Raw genomic sequence first — 21,953 nt, forward strand, 5'->3', positions numbered from 1 at the left:
CGTCGTGCCGTGTCTGCGTCTCCGGACAAAATAATGATAATATTCATTAGGCTTTCACCACTCATCACCTTCACAATGCCCGTCCTCAGATCGACGCGTTAGCCTGTCAGCGCTTATTAAAACATTTCATTTTTCTCACTTAACCGAGCGTCGGCTGCTGTCCAAAAACGTTTTCGCCAAAGAAGACTTATACCATAGACTCTGTACGACGAGTGTGACGTCAGCCGTAGCGATCGGCTCCGGTCAAATGAAGCTAATCGAGGCTAGCGGTTATAGCGGCGAATTTGGAGTCGAGTTTCGTATTTGGAAATCTGACCACGAGTATCATAGCAACCAAAGAGGCAATCAGGAGCGAGGCTGTTGAAGATAATGCGTCTTTTTGGCAGTAGTACATAGCAACGCTGTCAATCAAACCTGTTGCTAACGCTAGCGGGGACAGAAAACTCCTGGTTTGTTAGTTTTTCATGTTCATATCTTGATTTACGGACAAATAAAGCGAAATAAAAACACCAGGATCATGGGGAGCGGGTCAACACGAGCATTTTAAGAAAGTTTTTCAACGTACAGTGAAGTGGAGCCAGATTTGAGCGCTAAATAAGCAAAATGCGGCGGCTAGCAGGTTAGCTATGTCCGTTTATATATACATTCTGCGCATACATAAGCATCTGCTGTTTGACCTTTATCGACACAGGTTACCGCACACGTCGCACTTCTGTACTCTCTGCGGTTGAAAAGAAGACCTCATTGTCTCTTTTAGAATCAAACCTGTTGCTAACGCTAGCGAGAGTGACATTTCGGGGACAGAAGACGCCTGATTTGGCTGTTGTTAATGTTCATACCTTGATTTACGGACAGAAAAGTGAAATAAAAACACCAGGACCATGTAAAACGGGCTAATACGAACATTTTAAGAGAGTTTTTTCAATGTAAAGTGAATTGGAGCCAGATTTGAGCGCGTCCATGATCGCTAACTATGCAGCACGCGGCGGTTAGCAGGTTAGCTACGTCCGTTTATACATAAGCATCTGCTGTTTGGCCTTCATGGACACGTCGCACTTCTGTACTCTCCGCGGTTGGAAAAAGAAAACCTCTTTGTCTCCTTTACAAACGACCGGGGAAAATAATGCGTTTGTATTTTGTCGTGCGGTTTTCGGACCCGGGGCGAAGGTCAGCAGCTGCCCGGGTCAGACTCGCAATTATCGACAACAAAAGTCCAGCTCTACTCTGACTTTTCCCCAACAGTTCGACGGCGCTAAAGTTGTTCCATTATCATCGTTAGTCAAAGCCACGTTCCAAGGTCATCAACTACTATTTTCACATTCGCGCTTTTTAAACCCGATTCCATTCACTCAGACGGCAGAGGACAGGGATTATCTGAGTGTTAAAAGAATGTCCTTGTTTTACAAAATCCAACCTCATACTTTCACTCTGTGGGTCTGATCTAAACCACAACCGTGATTTAATGAAGTCATTACAGAATCGCTTCGCCTCACGGGTCTATTGTCAGGAGATAGGCTATAGACAAAGAGGCTAGCCATCTGCTGTTGTTTGCGCTAGCCATTATTAATATCCCACAGCTCTCCTCTTCCTTTCATTGGCGTGATTGAAACCAGGGCGAGCTAGCATGTTTCTGAACGCAGACAAAACAAAAACAGCGGCACTTCTTCACCTGTGACGCTGCCTAAACGAAGGGCCGCCGTGTCTGAACGCCAAAATTCCTCAATGTCACCGCTGTTTGTTATAGCCGAGCGTTCGCACCTTTTTTTTTTCCCGCTTATGACTAATTCGTTCAAAACTGTTTGCGAGCGCGACAAGAGATTGACTTCTAAATGACAACGGCGGCGGATCGCAGATGGGAATCGGTAAAATGCGGCGAAACAGGGATTGTGAGGGAAAATAAGCATCTGCTGTCACTGTCTGTCAAAATCTATTAGACTCGGTTTAGTCCTAATTTGAGACGAGAAGCATGAATGGGAACATGCTAGCTGTGTATTTAGCGACAGAGCGAGCGTGTCCTCGTATAGCGCTCGCCAAGCCGCCCCTCTCACTTCACACTCATGGACTTCTACAGTTTATAAAGGAAAAGCTGTGGTTATTTGTTCAGTTTTACTTGTTCAGTGGTTCTCAAGCTGTGGGACAGGAGCTAATACAGATTAAAATGAGGTTCTTTTGTACAGATTTCACATTAATGTCAGATTTACTCCTGCAAACTCTTTTTTCTTAAATTCTATGGTCTTTTTAAACAGATTTAATCCAGGTTTGGTTTGGTCTTTTGTGTGTTTTTATGCATGAAAATCCATTCATTTATCTCATGCTAATTAACCAGAGTATGGATTTTGTCACATTAAAATCAATATTTAACTGTTACGTTGTCCTACTTCAGTCCCGACTGAGTCCTGACCTAGTTCTCACTTAGTCCTGACCCGAGTCCACACTTAGTCCTGACCGAGTATTCACTTAGTCCTGACCGAGTCTTGACCTAGTTCTCACTTAGTCCTGACCTCCTGACCGAGTCCTCACTTAGTCCTCACTTAGTCCTGAGCTAGTCTTGACCGAGTACTCACTTAGTCCTGACCTAGTCCTCACTTAGTCCTGACTGAATCCTGACCTTGTTCTCACTTAGTCCTGACCTAGTCCTCACTTAGTCCTGACCGAATCCTGACCTCCTAACCGAGTCCTGGCCAAGTCCTCACTTAGTCTTAACCGAGTCCTGACCTCCTGACCGAGTCCTGACAGAGTCCTGACTTAGTCCTGACCGAGTCTGCACTTAGTCCTGACAGAGTACTCACTTAGTCTTGATCTAGTCCTCACTTAGTCCTGACCTAGTTCTCACTTAGTCCTGACCTCCTGACCAAGTCCTGACTTAGTCCACACTTAGTCCTCACTTAGTCCTGAGCTAGTCTTGACCTAGTCCTCACTTAGTCCTGACCAAGTCCTCACTTAGTCCATACTTAGTCCTGTCCGAGTCCTGACCGAGTCCTGACCTAGTTCTCACTTAGTCCTGACCTAGTCCTCACTTAATCCTGACCTAGTCCTCACTTAGTCCTCACTTATCCACTAGTGTCACGATACTAAAACTCCAAACTTTATTTCGATACTAATGAACAGACGATGACAGTAGTACTTTATCCCCATGTGCCCTTATATTTAATCGTCATTTCTAAGCTACGTCGAAAAGCAACACGCTGAAATAAAAACCTGCCTAACTACCGTCTGTGTCATCCGCAGAGTTCCGTGGGAGTCCATTCAGAACATGGCCAGTCTGCACACGCTCAACCTGGACCATAACCTGATCGACCACATCGCGGAGGGGGTCTTTGGGGAGCTGTATAAGCTGGCGAGGCTCGATATGACCTCCAACAGGCTCCGCACCCTGCCGCCTGATCCCCTCTTTGCCAGGTACTGCTTAAGATTGGCCTTTCTTCCAAATGTTCCTCTAAGAAGTGGCTTATCGTGGGGTTTTGAGGTAGACTGCAGAGCCAGGGAAGCGCCGCTGGCTCCGTAACAAGTACTGTACTGCTGTGAAGGCATTTCATTATTTAAAGACACGCGCGATACTGGAACCGAGCCCACTGTCGGCCGCTTTTGTCTCATCCGCGGGTGGTTTTTAGTCTGGAATCTTTCATCTTACTTGCTCCCTTTCATATTCCCATTTGTGTATAAACTATATTTTTGATTGAGGCAGGTAAAAGGCAGGTTTTATATCAAAGTGCGAGATAATAACACAAACAACACCTTACAGATATAACGCGATCAAAAAAAAAAAAAGGTTGGATCGCATCTTTTGGTTGGCAAGAAATAAAAGGACTTTATTATTTGCTATAAGACAGAGCGCGCTGGTCTATGATATACTTTTAAAACCAAAAAATGTACTTCTTACTCAAAAACGTTGTGTACTCCAGCTTGAAATCATGATTAAGTAAATAATTCCATCTGAAAACTTAAAATTTGTGCTAATTTCATGAATAAGCAAGCACTGTGCTATTGTGAAGCGACTGTTTTGCTGCTTTTTCCGCACTATTTTTTAATCACCGTACACCTTGAGCCTTTATGAGTTTGGGTTTTTTGTTTCAGCTCAGACTCATTTGGTCTCAGGACTCGCAAAATCCCTTTTTTAGGACCCACCTCGTGCAAAACTATTTGAGTGTTGGATGGTAAACGTGGTGCTATAGCCACATCCAGTGTCAAAGTCTTGTTATTTACAGTTGAAACCAGACGTTTACACACACTACACTGTTCGAATGCTGCCAAAGTGGTGACAAAGTGGCTTAAGGGTAACAAAGTCGACGTTTTGGAGTGACCATCACAAGCCCTGACCTTAATCCTACTGAAAACTAGGCAAACTGGCCAAAATTCCTGCTAAATATTGTGAGAAGCTTGTGGAAAAATAACCAAAACGTTAGACCCAAGTCATAGAGTTTAAAGGCAAAGGACACCAGAAACGAGCATTCTTACAGTACCAAATGTATGTAAACTTCTGACTTAAAAATCAATGAAAAATTGTCTTAAAAAAATCCTTCTCTTATTATTCTGGCCTTTAGCAAATAGAAATAAATTTGGTAATTCTAATTGACCTAAAACAGGGAAAGTTTAGTCCGATTTCACGTCAGACAGCGAGAAAAAAAAGCATACGTCTCTTTTTTATGCAGTGGTTTCGACTGTAGATTGGTGGTGAAATCTGCTGTAAAACCATTGAAAGGGACAGAATTTTAGCAGCGAGCGTCTGTATTTTTTATGTTTAAATGCACTGAACATGTCTGAGGTGATCCCACTAGACTGAAAAATGGGGCATGGAACTTTTTTTTTAGTTAAAGCAGGTGAAATGTTTGAGACAGAACTCGTCTTGGGCTCATTTTGAAGCTGGGAAATTGGGGAAGTTTTCTGTTTACATATGAAACTATAATTCTGCACCGACGTGTCACAAGCGATTGATATTTAATTCTATAAATGTCTGAATAAAACAGAAACGTATAAACCCTTGTAAGGTTATATTGCCGTGTTCCTCATTAAGTCAGTGTTCTCTGTTCCACATTTCATGACTTTGTGACGGTGGATGTGATTATTTTTTGGTACTTTGCCTTTATTTATACAGGGAGAACACAATGAGAGCACTCAGAGTCTCTTTTTCATGGGCGCTGTGCTCAAAATACAGACAAAAACCAAACAAAAAATACAAAAACAAAACAATAGAACCACTTTTACCTCATACGCACAAGGTGAGTCCCAAAAAAAGGGTTTTTTTTTGGGGTTCTGAGACAAAAACGTGTCAAAAACAAAACAAAACACCCGTAAACGCTAATAAAAATAGTAAGAATCAAACTATTATTGGATGCGAAATGAAACACCGACATCAATCTACTCTTTTTTCATCTCTTTGGATTCTGAAATCTTGAAAAAAAACACACCTTTAATCTTTCTTTCCATCTTTTATGATATGATTTCTGTAGAAAATGCATCCTGTTTAAAGGAGCACGCTGCCAGAGAAAAGCGTAGCATCGGGGACATCAAAGCCTTACATAACATCCATTACCTGCCCAAACCTTGTCCAAACACACGCCAATTACAAGCCGCCATAGACACGACTATCAGCCTCATTGTGGACGTGCCAACCCGGCTCCCAGTAACTCACAAATATCTCCGAGTCCAGCTGCGACATGGCGTAAATGAACTCGCGCTCAGAACAAGTGCGATTTCCAGCCAAACCGCTCCCGGCCTATAGTCTCCGAGTGACAAATTGACCGGGGACGGTGTTGAATGGTGAAAGTGGAGACTGGAGCAGCGAGATAAAGCCGAGCGCCAACCTGTAATGAGCGATAAAAGACGTTTTTCAATCTCTCTTTCTGTCAGGGGTAAAAAATCTCCATGCATTTATGTCTTTTTTCGTCATTTATTGGCATGTAGTTGTATTTGGACTCAAAAGAGCATCGCTTTTCCACGTAATTCTATGATTGTCTGGCTGATTGAGCACCTGGGCGTTTCTATGCGCCCAGGTGCTTTTATCTCCGCATGTGGCGCGGCAGAGTTCTCCACATAAGCCAGCCGTGTTTTTTTTTATATGCCTTCTTTCTTTCACAGATCAACTTTTTCATTACCGACTGATTTCAAAGCGAAAACACCTGCTCTCAGTGTTTTGCTGCATTACAAAAAGTGAATGTTACGTAACTGTGATTATGCCCGTGTCAAAACAAGCGCTAACAAGACGTCATCTCTTACAGAACAACCGACGGGACTGCGCAGCTACAGTTAAGACGTTTTTTGCCGTCTTTTGATTGACAGACTTGTCTAAAAACAAAAAAAAATGACCACAGGAATACGTTTGATAAAATAATGCCGTCATATCTTGAATAAAAATGGCACATCAGCTAACAAACATCAATTAGCAAACGCAAAAAATAGTGTCTCTTCTTACCTATGTCCCTTGTACATTTCTTTTTCTGTTCCGATATCAATGCCGATACTTTGGATTTAAGTAACTGCTGATACCCGATATCGACCGATACTAAAACAGACTGAATATATAATTTATTTCCTTTAAATCAGGGGCGTCAAACTAAATTTCACAGAGGGCCACATCAGCAAAATGGTTCTTCTCAAATTTGCAAAGATATAAAAACTATGTGTAAACGCGTATCTCCTGATAAACTGACATTTTAAGACAGTCATACGTTTAAATTTACCTTGTCACGGGCCACATAAAATGACATGGCGGGCCGCGTTTGGCCCCCGGGCCTTGAGTTTGACACGTGCTTTTAACAAATGGCGTATGGTAAAAAAAAATGATCCAAATGTGTTTTATATCTGTTATTTAATATTTAAACTAACCGCAGAACAGCTTTGAGAAACATCCCGAGGTGTTTGGGCCAAAAATCGTCATATTACAACAATTTATAAACCAAAAATAGGATCGACTGAACCGATATCGACCGAATCAACGTCTGATCCATCAAAACGTTCAATATCGTCTTAGTGGAACGCGCGTCACTTCCTCTTCCTAATCCATCTACGTTTGTGTGTTTCATTCTCAGGTCCCAGACAGGAGCAATAAGCCCCACCCCTTACAACGCCGTCATAAGTCTGAATTTTGGCGGGAACCCACTGCACTGTAACTGCGAGCTGCTCTGGCTCCGACGGCTCGTCAGGAGAGACGACATGGAGACGTGCGCGACGCCGCTACACTTGGCCGGAAAGTAAGTCGCTTTTGAGTCTGTAACGGCTGCGAATTTCAAACGTGATTATTGCTTTGTGGGAATTTTAACGGACTCGCTTGGAACGCCGGTTTGCTAATTGAGCTAGCTTCCGAAATAGGTTAATTTTGTGGACGTTAACACAGTTATAAGCGCGATTAAGTCAACAGGAGGAGACAAAAAGCTCTGTTGTCCCAGGTCCCAGGGTCTTAAAGGGCACAAAATTGGACCCTTTTGCTATTTATTTATATTAGAGGGGGGCCCGTGTGTGTTTTCTTGCCCCGGGGCCCCCAAATTCCTGTCGACGGCCCTGCGTAAGTGAGTAAAATCCAGTTATTTCTCAATTTCTTCAACAGGGAGTCTCAAGACAGACACTTGACGTCTTTCATAGTCTTTTCCCCACATTGCAGTGTTTGACAAAGCAGCTGAACATTTTTGTATTTTTAAATTGGCGTGGCGCTCCTTTCCAATCGCACAAGGACGATTTCTTCTGGATCTCAAACGGTTAAAACGGTTTAGAAAATAACTGCTCCTGACGGGTTTCCCCAGCGGCGGATGAAGGATCGGTCAAAATGTAGATGTGAAATTTCACCACAGAAACAAGAACATGCAACTTTCCCACACGTTTAACACACAAACGCTGCAGATTTAGCCCCGAGTTCTTCTCTCAAACGGAAAACGCTCTGTTCCACCTTGTGATGTCATCGTGTGGTGATACAGGAAGTGCTCCGCTGTGTTTTTAAACTCCACGCACCTTCATTTCTAGAATCATTTGGATAATTTAAGCTCGGGAATTACCAATCTTTACGCAACAAAAGGTAAAAAAAAAGCAGCAGTTAACTTCAGAATTACCACTTGATGACATCACAAGGTGGAACGGAGCATTTTAAGCGACGAGTATTAACGTAGGCTTATGTAAACATGCGTGAATGAAACAAAACGCAACTCGCAACTCACTTTTTGATGAGGTAACGATGTTATAACATGGCCTAAAGCTCACAACGGTCAATTTTGTGTAATTTACGACCTTTAATCTTACAAAACGAAAAAATAAAACGCACAAAACACACGATAGTTATTAACAAAGTCCCATAATGTGTGCGTTATCAAACCGTCCCTCGTCCCAAAGCAGCGCCGCTCCCAAAAGGCTTCCGTGGCTCATTATTAGACAAACAGTTTTACAGATCTGGAGCTGCGGAGTAAGTCGTCGTGTGATTTTTTGTGTTGTTTGAAGTCACGCTCCCCGTACTTTAAAAAGAAGAGAGCGGCGTAAACAAAACATCGAGGACAAAACTGAACATCTGCTACGATCGTCTGTCATCTCTGTCAGCATTAATTACTCTTTGGTTAGCGCGGCGTTGAGCGGGCGAGCAAACAACTCAAACCTTCTGAGTCACGTCTCCAAATTAACTCCAGACTTAATGTGACGGGAACAGAGCATAGATCTTTAGGTGGGCATCAAACTGTCAGCCCGCAACGCTGTCGGGACGGTTCTCATTTGGCTGGGACGGGAGAGGCTTTATGGCGGCGTACACTTAGCTAAAATAGGTAAACATCGGGGTAATACGTTAATTTAATGTCTTGCCCAAGGACGCAACTGAAGGAACTGCTCAACCAATGATGTTTTTTTTGTGTTTTTTTTTACCTCCTGAGACCCGGCGTCCTCATCTGTGGACAACACATTTTGGACTGTTTAGGCCACAGTGCAAATTTTTAGAAGAACAGCAACAAGAACATGTTCACTTTTGAATATTTCTAAGAGTTTAGAATATTATTATTATTTTAATTTATTTAATTATTTTATTTGTAATTGTTTTTATTATTACTTTTATTGTATTTTTATTTTATTTACTTATTTTTTTATTATTACGTTTATTGTATTTTTATTTTATTTACTTATTTTTTTATTATTACTTTTATTGTATTTTTATTTTATTTACTTATTTTTTTATTATTACTTTTATTGTATTTTTATTTTATTTACTTACTTTATTATTTTATTTGATTCAAGCTCGGGTCTCAGGAGGTTAATGTCTAGAACGGGATTCGAACCGCCAACCTTCGGACAAACGGATAAATAGTCGTTAATAAAGACTCGTAAGTCACAGTGAACGAGGTTGAGGAAGTGCTCCACTGGGTTTTTAAATAACTTGGATGATTTCAGTCCCGGAATTGCTCATTTCTACTGAACTAAAGGTAAAAGGAGGTGTTAAACTACCACTTCATGACATCACAAGGTGGAACAGGGCGTTTTGAGCTTTGGAGATGCAGCCAGACTAATAATAAAGAAAAAAAAACACAAATCCAGGTCTGTTTTTTTGCGACCGTAACCTTCCAACGGGACTTAAACGTTACAAGAGTCAGTTTTTGTGTAATATAAGATCTTTAAAGTCGTATTGTTTGATTTAGAACTTCATTTCTAACTTAAGTCCTGGTTTTGTGAGCATAAAATAAAGCTACTAAAACCTTCACTCTGAGTAATTTATGCGTAATAGCAAAACATTGTATTTAGCCTTGATAAACTTTGAAGAAAAACCTGCTTTTTAATGAACAAATAGTGTTAACAAATAATGTATAATGAAAATGGCTGATTAAAAAATTAAGATGTTTTTGTAATTATTCAGTCTTAGTAATACGTAAGACTAACTCCTAACACTTCAACACTTTAAGTCATGTTATAATGTTGTTCACTCATTTACATTTCCAAAGCTCAAAACGCTCTGTTCCACCTTGTGATGTCATCAAGTGGTAGGTTTTTCAAGTTAAAACGGCTCCTTTTACCTTTAATTCAGTAGTAGATGAGCAATTCCAGGGCTGAAATGATCCAAATTATTCTTGAAATGAAGGTGTGTGGAGTTTAAAAACATAATGGAGCACTTCCTGTATGACCACACGATGACATCACAAGGTGGAACAGACCGTTTTCCGTTTGAGAAGAGAAAAAACTCAGCCTAAATCTGCAGTGTTTGTGTGTTAAACGTGAGAATGAAACAAAAAAAAACACAACTCCAGGTCTGTTTGTGACGAGGAAACGACATAATAACAAAAAAAAAGTACTTATTCATGAGTTATTAAGGGTAATTAAGGTGTAGTTATCGCCGAGTCTTACTGATACTGTGTTTTCCAGGTATTTCTGGTCGATTCCGGAGGAGGAGTTCACCTGCGAGCCGCCCCTCATCACCCGTCACACTCATAAGCTGTGGGTGCTCGAGGGGCAGCGGGCCACCCTGAAATGCCGCGCCATCGGAGACCCGGAGCCGGTGGTCCACTGGGTCTCCCCCGACGACCGCATCATCGCCAACACCTCCCGGACCAGCTCCTTCAGCAACGGAACCTTGGATATCTTAGTAACGGTCGCCCGGGACGACGGGGCGTACACTTGCATCGCAATCAACGCGGCCGGAGAAGCCACTGCCACCGTGGATCTGAAAATAATCCCGTTACCACACAGGGGCGGAGCGAGCGGGAACGCTGGGAATACCAACACCAAAAACAACCGGAACGTCACCAATGGGATTTTACGGACGGACCCGGGTTCTTCGGATATCAGCACGGGGAAAAACGGAGGGATTAACAACAACAACGGAGCGGGGAGAGGCGGGGAAGCGGAGGAGGAGAAGAAGTCGGCGGGACAGGAGGAGGAGGACGGTGACGGGGCGAAGGGGTCGGAGGTGGAGCGGGCGGACGGGGGGAGTATGGAGGAGGAGGACGACGAGGAGGAGGCGAGCAGGAGGGTGGGCGTTCAGGGAGTCACGTCCACGTCGGCGCAGGTCCGATGGGATTTGGGGCGACTTTCCGGAGCGTATGTTGTGTGGATGTACCAGATTCAATACAACTGCACCGCGGACGAGACCCTGATCTACAGGTGAGTCCAGCTAAGACCAGTTTTACATTTCAAATATTCAGTTTTTAACGTCATCATCATTGGTAAAAAGCCATTTCAAGAGTTTGTCGTTCCTGCGTTGACGTTAAAGCAGTACAATGGAACTTTTCTGGTGGTCGATGAAGACTTGGCAGCTTAACTTTTAACTTTATGACTCAACGACTTTGCTAAAAACGTTGACAAAACTGACTGCCAGCTGTCCACAAATCATGAATCCATTGAGAAGGAGAAGACTGACACCATCCTGTGAAACATTCCAAACATCTCCATGGATTTTCCACCAGAAAAGGTACATAGTGCAGCTTTAAAACCAAAACAAAAGGCTAAAGACGTGTAGCGTTGGTGGTTGAAAAGCGGATGTGATTTTAGGACAGTCGGGAAATGGTTTGGAGAAATTGGAGCTGGAACTAGAATTTTAAAAACCAAATAAATCGAACCACGTTGAAACCAAAATACATTTTAACCATAAACGTTCCAGATTATCAGTTTTCGTCTTCATCGTCATTCGTAAAAAGCTATTTCTGTGCCTCGTGATCGCGTTTGCATCTGGGAAAAATGTACGGTTTGCCACAACGAAGTTCTTGCATTGACCTTAAAGCAGTACGATGGAACTTTCCGGGTGGTCCATGGAGACTTTACTCAACAAAAATACATTGAAAAATCTTACTGCCAACGATCCACAGACCGTGAAACATTCCAGACATTTCACGTGTAACATCTCCATGGATTTTCCACCAGAAACATAAAACTTTACAACAAAAACAAAAGGCTAAGACGTGTATCGTTGGTGGTTGAAAAGTGAATGCGATTTTGGGACAGTTGGGAAAGCGTTTGGAGAAATTGGAGAACTGGAATTTAAAAACGCAAATAAATCGAAACCCTTTTTTTAACCATTAACGTTCCAGATATTCAGTTCAGTAAAAATCAATTTCTGTGCCTCGTGAAAGCGTTTGCATCTGTGGAAAATTTAAAAAAACGGTTCGCCACAATTTAGAGTTCCTGTGCTACTTTAAAGCAGCATCACGGAGCTTTTCTAGTGGTCCATGGTCAACTTTGCCACAACATCACGTTACAATTTAACAAAGAAAAAGCGAATTAATGTAAAACCGTGTCAAAACCGACGTACATTTTTGGTCTCGTAGCGAAAACCCTGAGCTCGTAGTTGAAGCGCGGTCAAGACGTTCGCCCCTCGTATCTGAAATCCCGCTTTTTTCCGCCGTTGAAATATTGATTCCTGACATGGCGTCGCCGGCGTTGCCACGGTTTCACCTCGTGCCTAAACAGACGACGAGCTGAGGGGAGCGAGGGGAGGTCTGAATGGGCTGAGAGATAAAGAGGGCGAGGGGCAGAGGAGCTTCATATTTCATTTGCGTCACCGTTTGACACGGAGCCAACAGGTGCGTGGTCGAGGTACACGCAGGGCCTCGACGTGAATGTTAAACAGACGGCGATAAAGAGGAGGATGGAGGAGGAAAAGACGAGGAGAGCGAGTCAGGAGAGTAAACGAACGACAAAATGGGTACTTCAGAATGATGGCAGTGTTAAAAATAGTAGTTAAAGTCATGGTTTGTGATGATTATTTGGGGTTTGTCAAAAGTATCGAAACTCTGATGCGTAATGTCACATTCACGGGACAGAAATGAGCCTTTCCTGAAGATTTAGAATCATCTTCAACTGAATCAGAACAAATATAAGACAAACGAATAGAACCGACCTGGACAGTGAGGGATCACACAGATATAAGACACACGGGAATAGAAAAGAAAGAACGGACAGTTAAGGTTGAAAATCACATCATATTGTTTAAAGAAAGTGTGTTTTTTTTTTAATTATAATCGTGGTATCAGAATCGGTATCGAGTGTCGAGTCTGATCCTTAGTATCAAAATTGGAATGAGTGATTGTTTTTGTCAGACAGGAGCATTTGCTCAACCGCTTTAAGTGTTTCAGCTGCTTCCTGTAACTTTGATCATAAGAGTCATGTGATGGTGTAGTAATGGTGGTGTAGTGAAGGTGTAGGGATGATGTGGTGTAGTAAAGTTGTAGTAGTGAAGGTGTAGCGCTGTGTCTTGTAGGCCACTTTACTTGTTTTTTTCCAGACTGTAGTGAAATCTTGCGCCCTCTAGTGTCTGTCACCTTCTCCATCGCTACCTCCCTGGTGTGTAACAAAGTGTACGCTCCCTCGTCTTGATTCATGCTCCTTGGACCTCGTTTTTGGACCTCAGTGGCCTCCGACTCAACACTGTGGTCAGTTATAGCCGATCTCAGACTTTTAACGCTCTTTTTCGTCACGTGAAGCTTCTGAGGAAAGCTACCGATCGCTAATTCTACTGAAGACACAACGAACATTTATGAAATATCGAAATTGCGTTTGAAATTTGAGTATTTCAATTTAAGAGATGCATGAAATTGTCCAACATTGAGACGCTTCATTAAGTCCTGAACCTGAATCGCTCTTTTCTTCTCTCATTTGTTCAACATTTATGCTAAAATCGCTAGCTCAGAGTTACTGGAGACATCAAAACCCTTCACGACTTTTACAAACGGAAAACTACCACTACTACTATTACTCCTACTTCACAGCTAACAGTTTGAGAGAGTAATGGGTAAAAACTACAACAAATCTCCAAATTAAACTTTCAGCAGTTGGACAAGTGAACGTTTCGGCGCGAGCGAACTTCATCTGCGTAAACGAAGCCTGACTTGCGCGGCGCAGACAGCTCAGTGTAAGGCTAACAGAAGAGTGATGATTTAACAGCAGATCCTAATGGGCGATGCCATTTGTATTTAATGTTCACACTCAGACTGCAGCGAGGCACGTCATTCCCCATTTAAAGTGATGTATCTCTTTGCTCAGTCGCCGGCCATGTTTATCCACGCTGCGGTAAAGCGGTTCAAGGGTCCGCGCGACGCCAGGAACGTACTAGAAAGTGGACGTTTGGTTTGGATGCTCCGGCAAGAAATAAAAATGTGAATGAAAACGTAAAGTTGGATGAAATGCAACAGGAGTTAGAGCGAATAGACATGAAGAAATGAGGTTTTGTACTTGTAGAAGCATAAATTTATCATCTCAAATTGATGTTTTTCTGCAAAATACTGGAATTTTCCATTTAGATTTCGCACATTTTGCATCTTTAATGAAACGCAAACTGTGGATTACTGCACAAACGTCTGCGTAATCCTTCAGTTGTCCAGGTCTGAGCCATAGTGTCGGTCACCTGGACAAAAAGTGTCAGTGAAGATGTTGTGTCCTTGGGCAAGACACTTCAGTTGGTGTGTGAGTGAATGGGTGAGTGGTTCCTTGATGTAAAGCACTGAGTGACTTGAAGGTGGAAAAGTGCTATATAAAAAAGTGACCATTTACCACCATAATTTTACTATCAACATCTTATTTATTTATTTATTTATCATGTTTTAATTAATTAATTTGTTTTATTAATTGATTTATCATTTTTTATTAATTAATTTATGCTTTTTTATTTATCATTTTTTATTAATTTATGTTTATTATTTATTTATTTATTATTTTTTAATTCATGTGGTTTTTTATTTATTTATTTAATTATTTTATTAATTTTTTTTTTTTTTTTTCCCCATCTCAGACCTTGACATTTGGCACAGATCACCGGTTTGCTCTAAATTTTCAGATAAAAATCCATTTTTCTTTGTATGTTAAAATCAGTCAGTGGTAAAAATGTGTTTATAATCTGTACTTTGAGTGTTGCACTTTTATTATTTTAGCATGGTCTTTATTATTACATTAACTTAGATCACATTTGTTTGAACTTCTCTTAAAAACAAGTCATTTCGTTGCGTCTCCATTGCGACACCTCAAATCTTTCTGGAGCAAATGATGTAAGATCTGCTCACGATTGCACATTTACGCTCTCCCAACTTTTGTTTTAAGCGTTTACTCGTTGCGTTTTGGGGCGAGGATAGTGAGGTGAAAAAAGGGGTTGACATTTTAGCGGCGATGGAAGTGCGCGCGCCGTGCCAATCTCCGCGGCGTGCCAGTGCGGTGGAGTGAGCCAGCTTTGTATAGCGCAGCTGTGGGCCCCGCGAAAAGGCAATATTGGTGTTTCTACGAGCTGAAGGCAGGCGGAGAGATTAGACGAAAGGAACAAATTAAAGCAAACACTCGCTATAGAATAACACTTGTATATTTGGATGAAAAGTCAGCGCCGCACTAGGACTGTCAAAATAATCAGTATAGCGACTATTTTATCGCGTGTGTGGAGTTTCTTTACAAAACTGGAGAGATTTTGGACGTTTTTAATGCAAGAAAGTCAGATTTGAGATGGAGAAAATAGAAAAAATAACTTCTCTGGCTAGTTTTTAGTTCATTTTGATGTTAATTTGCTGCAGTTCGGGCTTTTTAAAGACGCAGTACATGTCAAAATTGGTGGTTTTAATATTATTTGTTATCGCAAAGCTGCAAAATGTGTTATTATGACAATCCCAATCCACGTTTTTTGTTCTTTTGCCACGTGAAAAAGATCAAAACGATGCAGAATATTAACCGACTTTAGTCCGAGGAACGGTACAGACTTGATTTAGCTTTTGGAGTGAGACAAAATACTATGTGAAGCTAAAATTCTGGCATATTTTCAACCGTTCCAACTGTTACGTGGGAGTTTGATTTGCAGTTTAAGCAGGACTCGTAGTTTTGGAGTTCACTTCTTATTTCTGCGCAATTCTTGCCAAAATTGGGTTGTTGTTGTTGTTTCTGTTCATCTAAAACTGCACTACGCAACTTTTCCAATGTTGTTTTTCCAGCATCTACGCTGATATGTCATTGCTTTGCCTGGAATGTTCCACAATACAGCATTAAAACATATCTATTCAGAGTTTATTTCACTATAACGGGTACGTTTACTGCTCAAAAATACATGTTTTTACTTTAAAACAGATTGAGTTTCATGACTAGGTTTAATGCCATACTGTAGAATATTCCAGGCAAAGGTGTAACATCACCATGGAGACAAGCAGAAGGCAGGGAGTCAACGAGAAAAGCCACATACTGCAGCTTTAGATGTATCGAATGTAATAGTTTGAAATGTAATTGAACTGTAAATTACTGCTATAAATTCACTGAAAACTTAAATATCCACTATCAATTTTAACCCTTTATGCTCTAATTTAAGATCAGGGCCAAATTTGACCCATTGGGCTCGCTAATTTATCCAAAAAAGAATATAAAATGTACTTCTAGACATTGTGCAAGTTAATACTAAAAAGATTATTCTTACTAAAAAACTACCAATTTTGTTTGGGTAGTTCTGGTCATCGTGGTCATCCATCTTGTCACTATGGCTCATTTCAGTTCAATATTCATCCACTAGGTGTCTCTATGCGGGGGCCAAAAGTGGCACTCTGGGCTTTTTATATAGTTTTTTAATTGAAATTTGACATTTTTTGTTTGTTCATTTTGGATAGCAGCAATTAACTGCAGTGGGACACTTCCACCTTGTGATGTCATCATGTGGTAATACAGGAAAAGAGTGATTGCAGTTTGAGATTGTGTTTTGGTTCATTCACACAAGTTTATTATTCGTTTTTCTACATCTCCAAAGCTCAAAATGCTCCGTTCCACTTCGTGATGTCATCAAATGGCAGTTTTCAAGTTAGCTCCTTTTTTTTACATTTAGTTCAACAGAAAAGAGCAATTCCAGAGCTGAAATGACCCAAATTATTCTATAAATGAAGGTGTGTGGAGTTTAAAAACACAGTGGAGCACTTCCTGTATCACCACATGATGACATCACAAGGTGGAACAGAGCGTTTTCTGTTTTGAAAGAAGAACTCAGCCTAAATAAGTCATGTTATAAAGATGTTACGTCCTCAAAAACAGACCTGGAGTTGTGTTTTGGTTCATTCACACAAGTTTATCATTAGTTTTTCTACATCTCCAAAGCTCAAAATGCTCCGTTCCACCTCGTGATGTCATCAAGTGGCAGTTTTCAAGCCAGATTTTACCTTTTAGAGTTCAGTAGTAGATTGACAATTCCTGAGCTGAAATGATCCAAACGATTCTAAAAATGAAGGTGTGTGGAGTTTAAAAACACAGCGGAGGCACTTCCTGTATCGCCACTTGATGACATCACAAGGTGGAAGGGAGCGTTTTCAGTTTGAGATTAGAATTCAGCCTAAATGTGCAGGGTTTTTCGTGTGTTAAACGTGTAAATAAAACAAAAAAAACACAACTCCAGGTTTGTTTGTGACGAGGAAACATTAGAACAGATCAGAAAATAGAGTAACACGTGCGCTTTAAACGTTTACCCGAAGCAGAACGTTGATAATTTTAGTTTATATCGTCGTATAAACAGAGTGAAGAAGCTCCGCGTGTCTCTGTTCTCACGAGAAAAGGCCATAAATAGACCGGAGTGAGGAGGTTACGGCTCGGTGGCGGGCCTATCTTTTTCAACGCGTTCGCTCTAATGCAGGGATTGAGAGCGCCCGCCCCCCCCAACAGAGGTACTCTAAAGGCGGCATTAGGCTGCGACTGCTATTGCAAGGGCCCACACCGAAAGACAGGGATGACAGACAAATAGCAAAATGAAATATCTGCGTGTGTGTTGCGATGGCATAATCATGAGGATGGAGTGAGCGCGGGAGCCAAAGGTGGAATGAAAAAAAGACGAATTGGCTGCAGAATTTAATGGCTTGGAGTGACAGACAGGCAAGGAGGAGGAGAAAGGAGGGATTTAAAATGGAGGAATGGGACCTCAGAGGTTTTCAGCAGGAGTGGAGGTAGAATTAAAGGGAGGAGGAGGACGAGGAGGAGGAGGAGGAGACGGGCTCTGCTTAACGGAGGATATACGGCATCAAAGAAAGATGCCGGGATACGGGGGATTTGACGTATTGTGTTGTGTCGTATACGAGGAGAGAGGGTGGGCTTCTCGTAAACAAAATATAAAGCGATTTTAACTGAAGTACGGATGATAAAGAGTCTCCGGGCCGAGTTACAAGGCAGATCTGTGGAGAGGCAGCAGAATGAGCTCTTTTGGAATGTTTGAGGTGGTAAGAACGATTTTAACGAGGGCTTAGAGCGTAAACGGCTTATATAAATGGAAATGGTGAACCTGCTGGAAGTGATCATGGGGCGCAATCCTGGCTCCAGTTCACTTTCTATTGAAAAATCGTCATCGTTCTCTGTAACTGCTGCTGTCAGACTCGTGATTTTGGTCGTAAATGTTCATATTAAGATGCTTTATATGATCCTGGTGGGTTTTTTTTTTTTGCGATTTTGTCTGTAAATAAAGATATGGACATTAATTATGGACAAATCAGGTGACTTCGTTCCCCGAGGAACCTCCCACTAGTGTTAGCAACAGGACAGGACTGAAACAGTATTTTGACAGTAATACGGAAGGACTTGGCAGGACTTTGGCAGGACTTCGGCAGGATTTTGACAGTAATTCGGTAGGACTTCGGCAGGATTTCAACCTTAGTACTGCAGGACTTCGGCAGGACTTCGACAGGATTTTGACCATACTACTGCAGGACTTCGGCAGGACTTCGGCAGTAATACGGCAGGACTTCGGCAGGTTTTTAGCAGGACTTTGACCTTACTACTGCAGGACTTCGGCAGGTTTTTAGCAGGACTTTGACCTTACTACTGCAGGACTTCGGCAGGTTTTTAGCAGGACTTTGACCTTACTACTGCAGGACTTCGGCAGTAATACGGTAGGACTTCGGCAGGATTTTAGCAGGACTTTGACTTTATTACTGCAGGACTTCGACAGTCAATTTCCTCAACGTTGCTAAGTGCCCATTCCCTGCTAAACCAGCGGTGCGGGCAGGAAGGGGTGTTAACTTCAACAGCCTCGCTCTGGATTGGCTTTTTGGTTGCTATGATACTCACCAAATTCACCGCTATAACTGCTCTGGCCTCGATGAGCTTCATTTGACTGGACCTGAACGCTGAGGTTGACGTCACACTCACTTAGTCCACTTCTTTATAGAGTCCGACTTAGCGGTGCCCGACTTGAATTAAACCAACGCTATCACCACTAGCTAACATTATTGCTACAGCTAACGCTCACCATATGTTCACACTAAGCACGGGTCACTTTGCATATTGCGTCTCCGCCGTGGATCGCGAGCAGATACAGAAGGTACGAGAAAATGAAGACGTCTGACTAATGAAAGACGGGAAACTAAAGGTGCCGCACTGAAATGCCACATGCAAATACGCCCACAGAAGCAGCACGTTCCCATGATGCATCTGTGGCAATTACACATGGAGAACTAATTAAATGATTGATTTGAACGCAGCAAATGAAACGGTAGCTTCCCCCTGCGATGCGCGTCCTGCTTCCTCCGAGGGAAAGACTGCAATAACACAGACTTCTCCGTCGGTGTTATCAGTGCCGGGTTTATCGTTAGGCTTTGGAGATCTAATGGGCCCCGCTTTGTGCTCCAGAGATACTGTCTGCGCTATTGGATCGGACAGACATTTCCCATACAGCAATTAGACACAGCATTATGAATAACGCACATTACTTCGACATGGAAGCACCTGGGAGTGGGTGGGTTATTTTAGGCAGGAGTGGAGAGTGTTGAGTATCGCAGTTGAAAATGGTGGAGTAGGTTTGTCTCGGAGCCTCGTTCATAACTTCAGGTTCGTTCAGAGGGTTGTGTACTTTGTGTTGCAATGGGATTTGAAAGTTTGTTGTAGCAGCAAGATTTTGGATAGGAGTTTGTAGTCATAGGACTTCGGCAGGACTTCGGCGGGACTTCGGCGGGACTTCGACGGGACTTCGACAGGACTATAAGAGGACTTCAACTGGACTATGATGGAACTTCGACGGGACTTCAACGAGACTACGACAGGACTTCGACAGAACTATGAGAGGACTTCAACTGGATTATGATGGAACTTCGACGGGACTTCAACGAGACTACAACAGGACTTCAACGAGACTACGGTGGGACTTCGACAGAACTATGAGACTACTTCAACTGGACTATGATGGAACTTCGACGGGACTTCAACGAGACTATGGCGGGACTTGGACAGGACTTCGACAAGACTTCGACAGGACTATGAGAGGACTTCAACTGGACTATGATGGAACTTCGACGGGACTTCAACGAGACTACGACGAGACTACGACGGGACTTCCGACAGGACTACAACAGAACTATGAGAGGACTTAGGCAAAACTTTGACAGGACTTGAACAGGACTTCAACACGACTCCGACAAGACTCCCAGAGGACGCCAACTCGACTTCGGCCGTCAATTTTGTCAGGTCAAAATACAAATAGATTTTATCCTATTTTTATAGATACAGTATAAGATTTACCTAAAATTTTCTCAGGTTGCTCCTTGTCTCCAGCTCATTTTGAGTCGGAAATTCTATGGTTTATCTGAAAAACTCTGACTTTGCTCATCGGAATTGTTTAAGTGTTTTAACTGTGTTCTAACTGTAAATGAAAAAAAAAACACTGAACATTTATAGCACTTTTCCACCTTCTACAAACTCAAAAGTGCTTTAAAGCCATACTTTGAAACGTTCCAGACAAAGCAAGATCATTTCCATGAACAAACACAGGCACTAGAAAAATTAGAGTTCACCCTCAGAGGTAGTAAGAAGTATTTAAACTTCTCTCTTGGACCAAAGACTGTGTATATAAACGAACATAGCTAACCTGCTAGCCGCTATCAAGGAACGACTCACCCATTCACACTCTGGGGACGATGTGGGTTAAGTGTTTTGCCCAAGGACACGACAAAAGTGTTAATTTGAGGGAGCTAAACCTTCAGACAAACACTGTACCAACTCAGCTGCTGTCGCCTCTCGGTCGAGCTTTAAGTACGAACGCTAACGCTAAAGACGAGCCTGGTGATATCTAAGCTAACAGGAATAATTACATCATCGTGACAAAATGGCAGGACTGATTGGAGTCAAAGCTCAGCTGTGCCGGCGCAGTCAAAAAAGTGCTGATGTACAAAAGAGATTTACACAGAATGAAAACAGCTGAGATAAGGACTCGAGGATACACAAGAGGAGAACGAGGCGGCTCAGGTTTGACTAAAGTCTGGGTCAACAAAAGTGAGTGGGATAACAGTTCCACGGGAGAGATAGTGTTTGCAAATGAAGATATAAACCTTTAAATTGAAAAAAGGTAAAATCTCGGGACTTTGAGGAGCAGGGAGGGGGATCATTCTCCAAGGACAGATAAAGAGGAAATGGAGGAGAGGTGCGTTTAAAAGGAAGAACGGCCCACGATGCAGCGGGGACCTGGAGGATAGATTTAATCATGATACGAGAGGGACGGGAAGAGAGGAATAACAGAGGAGGAGGAGGAGAGGAAGAGGAGGAGGAGGAGAGGGACAGGGAAGAGAGCAATAACAGAGGAGGAGGAGGAGAGGAAGAGGAGGAGAGGGACGGGGAAGAGAGCAATAACAGAGGAGGAGGAGGAGAGGAAGAGGAGAGGAAGAGGAGGAGGAGAGGAGGAGGAGAGGGACGGGGAAGAGAGAAATAACAGAGGAGGAGGAGGAGAGGAAGAGGAGAGGAAGAGGAGGAGGAGAGGAGGAGGAGAGGGACGGGGAAGAGAGAAATAACAGAGGAGGAGAGGAAGAGGAGAGGAAGAGGAGGAGGAGAGGGACAGGGAAGAGAGCAATAACAGAGGAGGAGGAGGAGAGGAAGAGGAGGAGGAGAGGGACAGGGAAGAGAGCAATAACAGAGGAGGAGGAGGAGGAGAGGAAGAGGAGGAGAGGGACAGGGAAGAGAGCAATAACAGAGGAGGAGGAGGAGAGGAAGAGGAGAGAAAGAGGAGGAGAGGGACAGGGAAGAGAGCAATAACAGAGGAGGAAGAGGAGAGGAAGAGGAGGAGAGGGACAGGGAAGAGAGCAATAACAGAGGAGGAAGAGGAGAGG

The 21,953-nt window shown here is 42.6% G+C and overlaps 2 protein-coding genes across 2 annotated transcripts in view; one reads left to right on the forward strand and one right to left on the reverse strand.

The window, feature by feature from the left end:
• The window catches only part of LOC117385935 (pyruvate carboxylase, mitochondrial-like), a 683,990-nt gene that overhangs the window by 282,678 nt on the left and 379,359 nt on the right, over positions 1–21,953 (reverse strand). The gene's annotated exons all lie outside the window — the stretch shown is intronic.
• Positions 1–21,953, forward strand: part of LOC117385937 (leucine-rich repeat and fibronectin type-III domain-containing protein 4-like) — an 82,386-nt gene that overhangs the window by 45,569 nt on the left and 14,864 nt on the right. The window contains exons 4-6 of the mRNA XM_033983218.2: positions 3,229–3,399; positions 7,026–7,187; positions 10,312–11,049. Of these exons, the coding sequence (XP_033839109.1) occupies positions 3,229–3,399; positions 7,026–7,187; positions 10,312–11,049 (1,071 nt within the window). The remainder of the gene's footprint in view (positions 1–3,228; positions 3,400–7,025; positions 7,188–10,311; positions 11,050–21,953) is intronic.

Source organism: Periophthalmus magnuspinnatus, chromosome 18 (assembly GCF_009829125.3).
Source record: "Periophthalmus magnuspinnatus isolate fPerMag1 chromosome 18, fPerMag1.2.pri, whole genome shotgun sequence".
Taxonomy (NCBI): Eukaryota; Metazoa; Chordata; class Actinopteri; order Gobiiformes; family Gobiidae; genus Periophthalmus; species Periophthalmus magnuspinnatus.